Genomic DNA, 13,516 nt, shown 5'->3' with positions numbered 1-13,516 from the left:
AGGCGAAAATCGATGCAGAACCGCGGTTTGCCGTCCTTTTTTCGTACGATGACGATCGGCTAGTTACAGGCACTATGCGGTTCTATGACGCCTTTAACATTTTTTGGACTTCTGCGTCGATAATCGCCTGCATTGCCGGGTTTTGTGGCCGGTATCTTTGTTTGATCGGTCTATCCGTTTTTACGCGTATGATGTGTTGCCCGCGATCGGTGGGGCCCCGAACTGTCTCAAACTTCGATAGCCAGGAATTGCCGGAGGCGCTCTTCTTCTGACATCGCGTCCTCCTCGGGCGCGAGTTCTACGGCGGCGGTCTGTGTTTCTGCGCTTGGCGGAGGCGGAGGCGGTATCGCGAAATCTATTTTAGCCCATAAATCCACGCCTATCAGCATATCGTAATCGAGCGTAGGCATGATTTGAAAGCGATGCCAAAACATTCGTCCTTGCACGGTGACGGGAAACGTTATCAGGCCCATGATGGAGGTGCTTGACCCGTCGCACAGTGGGACATTTTGACGATCTAGGCGCTCAAAAATCTGAAACAAAATATCTACTCCAGTTTGTATTTTTTTTCGTTCAAGCTGACGTGGAATGATACTAGAAAACGTTTTTGAATGAGAAAGTAGCGTTTTTCAGACGAGTGTGAAGTTTGCCGCCTGAGCCGAAGCGCGAAGGCGAGGCAGGGCGGCAAATCACACGAGTCTGAAAAAGCTTTCGCCCCGAGGTGCACACGATATTTTTCACAATATCTTTACGGAAAGTTCGACCGAACATCCGGGCCCTACAATTATAACATAGATACGACGAAATAGTTGAAGACATCGAAACACCGATCACGGTACTAATATCGTTAAGTCGCACTCCGCGACAGAGCTGTCCGTACAGCAGCAGTACAGCTCCAGCTAGTTCAGCCATAACGTAAAATTTAATGTTTTGAAAACTTAAATACTTCTACATACTTTCGATATATGAAAAATCAATCCGTTATTTTATGGTATAACAAAGTAAAAGTCTACACGGTGCGCCTCGGCGCGCGCCTGCCAGATCGTAAGCACATACATTTACAAAACACGCACTATTTGAAAGATCGCAAAAAATCGCAAAATGTCTTTAATGTTTTGAAGACCTAAATACTTCTACTTTCGATCTATGAAAAGATCAATCCGCTATTTTGTGCTATAACAATATAAAAATTTACATTTAGGCAAGATATATATCAATTTTTCATTTTCTGAACTGTATCTTGATCTATAAAAAACGAACCATCAGGATTACTAAAACAAAACTGTATATATATGTTTAGTTACCTTTAATCATGGAGTATACATGGCGTCAGGTGTAATAATTATGATCACAGCTGTTTGCTTAAAATCGGCGAATAAAAGCAAGTGATACTTATGACGCGCCGAGCATCCGGTTCACTCGCTCGATAGTGAACAGTTTGAACCTCTCTCATATCCGCTGTAGGCGTCATAAAGCGTAAAGAAATTTGTTTTTGCAAATGTTGAACCTTAATAATAACATTTGTTATAGCGCTAAATGTTTTAAAAAAAAGTTTATTTTTGGACTTTTGAGCGCCTAGATCGTCAAAATGTCCCACTGTGCGTCGGCGAGATGCACCTGGCCGTTAACTGGCTGTATCGGGTAATCCAGTGATATCTTATTGGCGGTCTGCGCGTTTATAAACGAGGCTTTGGAGCCGATATCCAAAAAGGCGTCAAACGGCTGTTTCGACACTAATACGGTCAGGTGCGGACGTGATTTATAATTTATTCGAAGGACTGGGGGACGGCCGCTTTTTCCCCGGCCCGAGCGGCATTTCCCGGTGGTGGGTGGCAATCTTTCGTAAATACGCCGTCCCTGCCGCACTGCGAACAAAATCGACGAGGCGGCCGTCGGCAGTCAAATCGCGTGTATCCTCGTTGCTTGCACCGCCAGCAGCATTCATTGCGGTCGTATGCCGCGGCGGCGGTCGCGGCTTGCCGGACTCCAGTCTGTTCCTTGATGTGCTCGAATTCCTCCGCCAGGCACAGAATATCTCGGGCCACGGTGTCTCGTCGTACATACATTTGATAGCGCGGATGCATATTATTATAAAGCGCTTCGACTTGATCCCGAGTAGAAATTGTATCAGGCATACCTGATGTCAGACGAGGTCCGAATGAGGTCCTCGTCTGAACCTCGTCTGACATCAGGCTGCCTGATAAAATTTCTACTCGGGATCCTCTTCCGTAAACCCGGTTGCCCGCCACATCATCGTGATTACGTCCATCGCGAATTTTTGGTAGGGTTCGTCCGGTTTCTGTAGGCGCGTTTGGATCTTGCGGACTAATTGGGCGCGGTAACGGCGCGGAAGATAGTACTCGCGGAAGTCCGCACAGAAATCCTCCCATCCCTGCCAGTTGTGTCGATTGTTCCGGCACCAGAGGAGGGCGTCGCCTTTAAACAATTCCGATAGCCCCATCAGTAATTGCGCCCCGAAATATTGGTATGCATCTTTCAATTTCTCTAGCCGCTCAAGGAAGGCTACGGGGTCCCTACCGTCGAAATGACATCCCGATTTCCGTATCTGATTCATGACTTTGGCGGGGGTGTCGCTCGGGCGCTCGCTTTCTGCCGTATAGAAAGCTTCGTGGGGTGTCGCCGTCGGTGTCGGTGGGCGGGCGGTTATCGTAGGCACGCGAGGGGCTTCCGCCGGGTTTATGGTGATCGCGGGCGCGGCTTTCGATTCGCTACTCCCCGCGGCGGCGGGATGCACCGTTTCTGGGTGCTCGGTTACGTAGGTACTCAAGCGGCGGCGTAAATCGTCGGCCGAGTCGTCGGTGGCTAGTCCTAGTATTTCGAGCTCGGCGATAGCTGATTTTTCAATAGATTGTATATCCACGATTTCGGCATGGTGTGTCTTGGTTACTGTCTCTCGGATCAGAACGGTCCCTGTTCGGGCGCCATATAACGACCTGCCGCTTTAAGAATAATCGAACCCGGACTAGCTCGCCGGACCAGGGGTTCGATTGAAAGGCCCAGAGGCAGTAACCAGATTTTAATTCACACAAAGTTTATTAAGTAATCAAAGTAATACAGCGGATGGTTTAATAACGCAGATTTAATCTAGCGGTCAGGCGCCGCGGCGCCGTGGCGCTCGCTATGACGTATTATGGTGGCGCGGACTTTATACAGATTTACGCGGGCGCGGTCGCTGGAATTACAAATGTGAGTTACGCGGCTTTCTTACGACCAGGGTTTAACGCTGGAATTACACGAACGGAACGCAATATTTACAAGCAATCTATACGGACGCACACGGAGAAACAGAACGCAAAATTTACAAGCGATCTATACGGGCGCATACGGAGAAACGAAACGCGAAATTTATAAGCGATCTAGGCGGTACGCAAGAAATTAGAGACGCGGACTATGTACAATGATTACACGTGGTGAAATCGATACGCGGATTTTCCGGGCGAAAACGCGAGTCGCAGGCGGGAAAATCCGGTGAAATAGAACGGCCGGTCAGGTTGAGGCTAGCCGGCCGGTCGATTCTGGGAATTCTCGGTGCTTCGGCGACAAGACTGCTTGTCTGAGACCAAGTTGCCTTGACCCCGCTGTTTCGCTGTTGCAATCGAAAATTGGTAGTGTGACGGAGTTCGAGCAGCGCCCAAGACCACTTGGAACGAGGCCCAGATCACTGGACCCCGCTTTCTTTGCCGCTCTGGGAGTCGGAAGGTTGCTTCTTTCGGGATCAGCGGATCGGAGAGATCGAGAAGAAGTGATTTTCTCGCCGCGGCACCAATATTTTATACCCCCCCCCCCGAAGCGATAGATTCGGTAGGGGTAGCCGATCTTCGTGCGAGCCGCACGCCGGGCGGAGCGGTGCGGAATCACGGCTTTCGGCCGCGCTCTCGCACTCGGCGAAGATCGGCTTCTGTTGGCGCTTGTCGGAGCTCTGAGGGGATATCGGTGCCGCAAGCCGCTAATTGCTCGCGCACACGATCTTATGAGCAATTAAAAATGTGGCGCACCGCGCCTTGTCTTCGCCCGACGGATGGTCGGTCGGGCGGCATCCGGCTGGTGATGGCCGGGAGTTCGATGCATTTGCGGGGTGCATCATTACAACCCATACAGCACATGATATCATTCGAATGTTCTATACTCGTACTGTAAATATGCGTACCGATAATATACTTCGAACATTTCTACACGGAGAGAATTTTCTCTTAAAATTTACCCTGAAATCATGGTAGTTGTGGGGCAACATGTACCACCAAGAATTTTATGCGAGCTATTTTCATTAATATCCACCATTATAAAAAATATTAATATCTATTACATTCAAATATAAAATATGTTGGATTAATTTTACTAAAATATATCTAGGAAATTTCAATTATTTTTCAAAATTTACCAATCTGCTTGGTAATTTTTACCACGTTGTTTGTAAAATGTCTTTTGTATATTTTAAAAATTCCTTGGTTGCCAAGTTGTCCCAAGTTTGTAGTGAATTTAAGGATAAAATATAACAAAAAATTCTCTCCATGTATAACATCTCTAGTAGTATATTATTTCTCATAAATTCTCAGGACGTACTTGTAATATCTCACAGTAGTATATTATTTTTCGTAAATTCTCGGGACGTACTTGTAATATCTTACAGTAGTAGGTATATTATTTTTCGTAAATTCTCGTATATTTGTCAGAATATAGAGTGAGTCATTTTAATCGACGCAAGCAAATATCTCAAAAAAGTTTCTCAAAATATCTCAAAATATGAAAGATTCAATATAAGAGGCGAGCCTGCGAGATGCTGCAAAATGCTTAAACCTTAATATTGTTCGCTGCGGATCAGCTTAAATCGCCTTAAGTGATCCTTATATCTCACGTAGCACAGTGCAGAAGGTAACGAACATAATTTTATTAATTTAATCTAACATAATAAGTATATACTAGGTGCGCAACTAAGTTTCCGGGTTTTTTTGATCAATAAAAAATGGAAAATTTCAAGAGAAATACAAAAAATGGTTTATTCAAAGTATCGTCCCTCGCTAGCTATACATTTTCGCCATCTCTCTGGCAATACATGAATACCGCGACAATAAAACGACGCGTCTTTGGACCAAAACCATTCATCCAACCAATTTTGCACTTCTTCGAAATTGGTCAAGTGTAGCCCAGCCAAGCCATGCGTCATCGACCGGAACAAGTGATAATCGGAAGGCGCCAGGTCTGGCGAATACGGCGGGTGCGGTAGCAGATCCCATTTCAGCGTTTTGATGGTGTCCTGGACGATGGAACTGCGATGGCACGGAGCGTTGTCGTGCTGCAATATCACTCGTTCGTGTCTCGTGTCCCATTCTGGCCGTTTTTCGAGCAATGTATGGTTTAAATTGATCAGTTGTTGTCGGTAGCGATGCCCATTGACAGTTTTGCCCGGTTTCAGCAGCTCATAGTACACGATTCAATTCTGGTCCCACCAAAGCGCTCCTTGTCCTCAGTGTCGAAATCGCCACTTCTGAAGCGTTTAAACCAATCTTCACAGGTAGTTTTCGATGGTGCATGTTCGCCGTAGGCCTCCTCAAGCAAACGACGTGCTTCAGCTGCATTTTTTTTCAAGTTAAAGCAGAAAAGCAAAGCTTCCCGCAAATGCTGTTTATTTGGCACAAAACTCGACATCTCCGTTGTTAGAAAAAATATTTTTGCGTTGCGATATGTTTTTATATAACGACTGGTTATTGTTAACAGATGTCCAAGCTATAACTTCAGACAACTTCAGACATGTAAGTCGAGTACATGTGTTATTGGTGCCATCTATGTGTGAAACCCGGAAACTTAGTTGCGCACCTAGTATACCGTGCATATTCTATCCTTGGTTCTATATTGGTACTTGTGATGTTCTTGGTATTTACTGCAAAATATTCTCAGTATATACTATAAACTGGAAAAAGGCGGACACAGATATCTTCTCAGTATGTCCGCAGTAAATTGTAGTACGTATCTCGAATGTTTTGAGAATATACGCAATATACCGCTGCGATATCCTTTGAACGTTCTCAGTATCTACATGTGCTGTTTGGGGACTTATGACTCAACTGTACAACTTTCGATAATCTTTATATTTTCTTGTAAGCGGAAAACTGTGAATTCAAAATTAAAAATAGAATAAAGAACCTAAGTATACCAGGAATGAAAAAATTGAGCTTATACATAACTCACAAGAATTCGTTCAAAAACAAAATGAGGTTCCATATTACCATTCTTTCTTTTATAGTATAATTAATTAAGAATTATATATACATATAACTAATTCGTAATAAATCCATATATTACCTAATTGATGACCTTCTACAGAGAAGAGCTCAAAGTTTAAAAGTATCCGTTGATTCGGCCGAACCCTTATGAACCAGTTGCAAGTTTTGGTAGTTAAATTTCTTGCCGGACCATCATATTTGTTCGGGAAATTCGGACTGGTTATTATACCGTAATTTAAACTACTAATATTTGATCCACAGTCTGTAGCATAATGATTCGAGAGAATTAATATCACAAGCGACAAATATATAATTTCCGAAAATTAAAATTCTAATCTTCTAAATCGTAGAGGAAAAGAAGTCATTTTTAAGTTTAATTTAAGGTGATGCTGGAGTCGTCTGTTTTACCGGCATTTTTTACCGTCACGTAGCGTCGTATTAATTTGACAGAATTAAAATTCCTTTTCCAGAATTGCAATACATACATCAATGATTCAGGGAAACATCGATTTTACATAGAAAACGAGAAAAAATTACGGAAGTACAGATTTCCTTATCTATACTTTTATCCTAATATGGCGTCTCGAGTTGCGGCGAGCTGTCAGCTCATCATAAGATGTGTTTCATATAAGAGATATACCATTGATACGAACGCGAAAACAAGCTTCCCTGAATTGCACAACAAGAAAAACATCGATAAACCCCCCAAATCAAGATTTGGAAGCGTAATATAAAAGTATGATGTCGGTGTGCATCGTGCGTATGTGTGCGTGCAATGTAGCGTGCTATCCTTGTCTATATCTTTGTCTATACAAGGACAGATATAGTCGATAACATAGAAAATGGTAATTTTGTCGGTTATACAGACGGCTCCAGCATCACCTTAAATAATGTAAACAAAATTTTAGTAAAACTGTTTTACCAAATTTTGGTTAACTGTTTCTTTTTTTTAGTAAAACTGCATATTAGTGGTCTGCATATTTAGTGATCTCACCGATTTTAATGACCTTAACATATGTTGTAAAAGATGATCTGACTAACTTGTAAAAGATTTTAGCCATCACTTATTTTTAATTAAGAAGCTGTTAACATATTTAAAAAACGTACAAACGTATGTTGAATGCTATAATTTATGCTTTACCGAGTATAAATTCTATGTTATTTTACGTGCATATTTAAGTAAACGCTTTGCAAAGCCCCTTCCCTTCATCTTCATCTCGAAAAAATACTAACGCAAACCTGTTTTCAATTTATAACTAAAATTAGGTTTGGGTTAAGTTAAAATACTTTTTTGGGTGGTAATGAAGGGAAGTTAAACTCCGTCCTTTCCCTGTCCAAGCATTTATTTAAATATATGTATATATGCAAATTGTTTATTAAAAAGTTATCAACAAACAAAATGAACCATGCTGAATGCTATAATTTGTGCTTTATAATATGAATTCAATGCGTTTTTTTATCGAATTTTTATTTTGCCGGTGTTATAATCACTGTAAATAAATAGGTGCCTTTAGTTTGATTGTAGTAAGTCATTCAAGTCCGATAAAATTTTACAAGTACGTAGTACTTATATGTATACTAAATGTAGTCAGAGCCACTAGTGCGAAGTTACGGAAATGTCTAGTTTTTAAGATATTCAAATTTTAATTATTTGGCTGGATTATAAAGTTATTCAAGATTTCGATATGAAAAATAATTAAAATTCAAAAATATTTTGCTGAAACGTTTCATTTTATTAATGTATTAGGAAACTGGGTAATTATGTACAAAAAGACCCCAATCGCCAATAACCTTGACCTTGACATATGTTGTCAAGGTCATGACCCTGAGTAACCTTGACCTTGAAAAACGTGACGGTCCGATCCGTTCAAAAGTTACAAAGCATTAAAGTTTTCACTTTGTAAAAATTATTCAACCACAGCACGCGCGCGCACACACACACTGAAGGGGGGGTGCGGGGTGCCTTCGGCGTGGACTTTTCACGGGTGAAAAGTTGTAAACCCATGTGGCACTTCATTTCGCGTGGAAAGTATATGCGTGGAGGCAGTAGGTTCCGCCCCCCTGCGGGGAGCTCCACATCTTTTAAACTAGACACATAGTGTGCCTTCAAAGTACATGCGCTGAGAGAGGCCATCCCTGTGTTTTTACTGGGGACGCATTTTCCGACGCGCCGCCTGAGAAAGTGCAACTCAACTACGTCGTTTCGCTCGTTAACTGCACATGGTTTGCGTCCGTGCTAATGGTTCGTGTCCGAACTACCCAGCTGGAGGGGATATGCTGGCCGCAGCGGCCGCGCTCGGCCCGGCCGGTCCGGCGCTCGGCAAGCTTCGAGCGAAGAGAGAAGGACAGACATAAGATCTGCTGTTTCGGCTGTCTCCTTCTCTCTTGAGCTATGACGTAGCTGCTTTGGCACGCGCCGGCTATGCGACGTTGCCACGATGCCACGCATTTCGGGTATCGCGTCTCGTGCCTCGCCGACTGCCAAATCTCGAGTTGGCAAATCGACGATGCACTACGTTACATTTATAAATATTTATTTAATTATATTTGCAATTTTTATATTTATAACTTTTAAATATACATAGGGGAGACCGGGGCTATGTGTCCACACTTTACGCTTTTTTCAAGTTTACTAAAAAACTAATAAAGATATTTGGCTAAAATTTTAATGGTATAACCTTTCAACCTTGCTATTAAAAAAAAAACAATTAGAATCGTTGATCTTTTAACATTTTAAAGAGGCGAATTTTTTAAGTGGGCAACTCAAGCGTAGACAGATAGCTTCATATGCGGGGCTATCTGTCCACATTCGAGGGGCTATCTGTCTACATAATAAAAAACATATTATTTATATTAATTTTTATACTTCTTTATAATATTATTTATTATTAATATGTAATATTGAAAAAACTGCCTAGTCGTTGGAGTCAGAGAAGTAGTAGGCACTTTGTGTAGATTTTTTGACAAGTTTCCTGCGTAGAACTGACTTTTCTTTATATACGGCGGCATCAAACTGATTTGGAGTCTGTTGCAAAATCAATGTGATGAGTTTCTTTTGTCCCCTCAATTCTTTAATCTTTTTTTTATTTAAGGCCTTTACTTTATCCTCGGCAGCGTTTGAAATAGAAAATAGAGATACTCAATAATTTAAGACAAACTCATATATTTAACTTGACATGTATTTTTAAAATAAAAATTTGCTGACGATTCTTGAATTGCAGGATCAAGTAGTTGCTCGTAGGTTACTTTTTTACAGTAGCGAGTGAGAGCCCGAACATTTATTCCAAAGTCTAACGCTGTTTTTACGAAAAGATTCTCGCTCAATTTTTATTCTTTTAATCGCTCTAAATATAATTTTATTGGATATGTCTACCTTATCCGTCTTAAGGAAAGTCTTTCTTTTGTAGTTACGCACCATTATCTATTTATAAAAGAACAATTCGTCATTGAAGTGTGGACACATTGCCCTATCAAAAATAGGACAGATAGCCCCGACCACGTTTTTCAGTCTTTAACATGTTGCCAATTTTAGATAATGGGGAACTAAGATTTGACGCTTCTCACACCTGATAACTATATATTAATTGATAATATTATGAATTACTTACTTTAATTTAAGTTAAACTACTGTCGCACAGCAAATTTTTCGACCGTCGAAAAATGTGACTAATTGTTTTCGCTTTTCTTTTAACGTATATAGCGTCTGCGAGAGGCATTGCAAGAAAACAAACAACATTTAAATATCTTACGTAGGGCATTTTTCAACTACTTGTTACAATGGTAGAGACATCTGTCTCCTAAAACTTGAGATAGCAGTACTGTGGACACATAGCCCCGGTCTCCCATATATATATATATATATATATATATATATATATATATATATATATATATACATATATATGTCGTAAGCTTTTAGAAAAATCAGCCTGTTAGCTAAAATACTAGGAACTTAGCTAAACGCCGGCCAATAGAATAATCAACTGTGAATTAGTGCAATAGCCTAGTAAATTCAGCCCCTTAGGCTAAAAGCCGGCTGTTAGCCTAACGGCCTGACACGCTTTGGGCAGTTAGGAAAATGATCATTGGATAGCATTGCGAATGTAAACAAAACATTTAATTACACATATACATTATTATATACATTATTATTTATTAATGCAAGTTGAGCTCATGTAACGAGAGTTGCACAAAATCTTTGCTTTAAAGCAGGCACACCTGTTCGTCCGTCACTGATTCTTGGCTATTTTACAATTACATTTTTTATACGCCTGACCACCACTTGCTGACTGTTTTGCAGCAGCTTCTCTCAAGGTGAGAAATATGTCGCGTGATTTGGTAATTTGCCATTTTTCTTTGATATAATAAAGCATTTTATCTCTACCTCCGTGGCTAGTTTGGATGTAAACTTCCATCAGTTTCTCATAATAATCTTCAAGTGCCTCTATATAAATCACTGGATCGCTTGCGTTTTGTCTTTTTACAATTACTTGCGTTTCAGACCCAATTTTCGCAAGTTCATACATCTTAGCATAGTGATAATGAGAGATAGTCTGTTTTGAATTGGAATTTTCAAGCTCTTCTAACATTTTAATCACACGAAGCATGTGTTCACTTGTTATAAAAAGGCAGAATAGACAAAAGAAGAAGACAATGGTTAATATGGATAATGCGCAAATAACAAAAATAAATAAATAGATAAATAATAAATTAATAAGTGAATTAAATGAAATTGATTTAGTACGCTTACATATTCGTATATCGTCAATGGTGAAATGAAATAATAATTGGTAGTCATGCAGAAATCGCAAAAGACCATAATGTAAGTTTTGCACGTCAAATTATAAGATGAGAAGTCAGTAGATAAAATTCAATAAATAATTAAGAATGAGAAGCGAGCTCCTTCTGCCATTTGAATTCAAATTGAACTGATCTAAAGAGTCAATATTAAAAACAATGACATGTAAGTCATAACAAATATACGTCTTTATTTCAGCTATACGCCAAGAAAAAGGACTTGGTTTACAATTCTTACTTAAAACACACATCCATCCACACGTCATCCATCTTTCTTCTTTACAAACCCGCCGCGATACATTGTTATTTACAACCGTTCTAAAGCTGTTTCCATTACTGTCCCTACTCACGCTCCTTCCTAACTTATCTCTTCCTCTTTTTTCTTTTCCTTTATCCTATCTTTTTTATAGCATTCCTCTCTCCTTTTCCATAATCTATTTAACACCTTTCCTTTTTCCATTCTAAATTTGTCATCGCATATATTCACTAATATTTCTTTGTTATTCCTACCTAGATTCTCAAACCACATACTTGTGATGTTGTACTCGCTTATATAATGATCTAAGTTGTCCCTACCTGTCTTGCAGAATCTACATTTCGTATCTTCTTCGCCCAGCCAATATTTATTTGTGTCCTCTAAATTGCCGCACCTTAATTTTATCATCGCTCTAATCTCATCTCCTGTTTTTACTTTATCCAAGTTTACTTTTAATAAATAACTAGCTATAAATAACTGTTTTGTTTCTCACCTCTATCTCTTTGTACCTTGTATTATACCTTGCCTCTGCTATTTTACTGTTTATTATTTGCCCTTGAATGTCCTGTTCCCGTATTCTTACTAAGCCTTTAGTATATTTACCTTCATTATTTAATTCTTTTATTACTTCAGAGCTTCAACCATTGTTATTATAAAATCTTTCTCGTTCCAAATTATATAAATCCTTTTTCTTTTTATCCATTATGTCCTTTTCATCCCAACATGCCTTTACTAAACTTCCTTCTTTTTTCTCTCTGCTTCTTTTCTCGTACCTCATGGCTCTTACACCCCAACCAATTTTTAGTTTCTCTAATCCTAGTTCCCTTAATATTACATACCTCGGTGTGCAGAAATCTAGTCTAAATACCCATCTTACATAATCCAACATGACTTTTTCCAACTCCTTTTTTTCACTCCACCCCCATACCTCTGCTCCGTATTCCATTACACTTTTCACTAGGTACTTAAAAAGCGTCCATCTCCTATTAAAATCATCTTTGCATAATCTTTCTCCTAAACCCCAGACCCTATTTGCAGCGATCCTTCCTTTCCTATTCAGTTCTTTTATATGATCGGCATAATTACCTATCCTATTAAACGTGAATCCCAGATGTTTGAACTTTTCTACTTCCTCTATTATTTTATCGTCCCATTTCCATGTCTTCTTGCCTTTTTTACCTTTACTATTAAATACCAGCACTTTAGTTTTTTCTGTACTTAATTCTAGTTTCCTTTTTTTTAAAAATCTTTTTAACATGCTCATCATATCTAGTAAAGCCTCTCTATTTTTCGCTACCAAAACCATATCATCCGCGTATGCTAATGACCACACTCTCACTCCTCCTAGCTCTACACCTCCTATGCCACGCTTTTATAAAGCTTTATCAATGTCCGCAATGTATAAATTGAACAGGGCAGGACTCATCACACAGCCCTGCCTTACACCTTTCTTCGTCTTGAAGCACCTTGTGAACCCATCCTTCGTCCTTATTATCACCTCCGTCTCTTTGTAAATTTCTTTTATCTTGTTTATTAAACTGCGTTCCACCCCTTTCTCTTCCATTGTTTTCCATAAAATTCCTCTGTCTACGTTGTCGAATGCTGCCTTTAGATCCACAACTATTGCGAAAATCTTGTCTTTCCTAATTGCCATACCTTTCTCCCTCTCTCTTTGCACTATATGGTTCAAGATAAATATGTTGTCCATCGTAGACCTCCCTTTCCTAAAGCCGGCTTGGCTGTCAGGTATCATTCCTTTCTTCTCCATTGTTTTCTCCAATCTGTTCTTTAGTATTTCCGCATATAACTTGTATGCAGTGCACAGCAGAGAGATCCCTCGATAGTTGTCTGTTCTTTCTTTATCCCCCCTTTTATATAAAGGGACAACTATACTTGTTCGCCATTCAGTCGGAATTTTACCTTCCTTCTAAATGAGCTTCAACAGATCAGTTAGACCTCTTCTTACTGCTGCGCCACCATACCGCCATGCTTCCATTGGGATTCCATCGACACCTGCAGCTTTGCCTAACTTCATGTTCCTGACTGCCCTCACTATCTCCTCTTCTTGCAACTCCCTTTTTGTATCTTGGACCTGTTCCTCATTTATTTCTTCTGTTCCCATGTCACGCACCTCCATCGCCTCCTCCCTTACTTCCATCTCGGTCCCACCTAACAACTCCATGAAGTAACTTTTCCAGTTTTCTTTCGGTACATTATTCTCTTT

The 13,516-nt window shown here is 40.2% G+C and overlaps 1 protein-coding gene across 1 annotated transcript in view; it reads right to left on the bottom strand.

Moving 5' to 3' along the window:
- Window positions 1-4,989: 4,989 nt before the first annotated feature.
- The window catches only part of LOC139781881 (bone morphogenetic protein 1), a 143,652-nt gene continuing 135,125 nt past the window's right edge, over window positions 4,990-13,516 (bottom strand). Inside the window, exons 8-9 of the mRNA XM_071720772.1 lie at window positions 6,319-6,501; window positions 4,990-6,125 (exon numbers count right to left, since the gene is read on the bottom strand). Coding sequence (XP_071576873.1) covers window positions 6,070-6,125; window positions 6,319-6,501 — 239 coding nt within the window. The 3' untranslated portion in view covers window positions 4,990-6,069. The remainder of the gene's footprint in view (window positions 6,126-6,318; window positions 6,502-13,516) is intronic.

Source organism: Temnothorax nylanderi, unplaced genomic scaffold (genome assembly GCF_030848795.1).
Source record: "Temnothorax nylanderi isolate EJ_2023f unplaced genomic scaffold, tnyl_v1.0 TNYL_tig0371_pilon, whole genome shotgun sequence".
In the NCBI taxonomy this organism is placed as follows: domain Eukaryota; kingdom Metazoa; phylum Arthropoda; class Insecta; order Hymenoptera; family Formicidae; genus Temnothorax; species Temnothorax nylanderi.
Note: the sequence above shows the minus strand (reverse complement) of the source record. Positions and strands in the feature narration are given on the sequence as shown.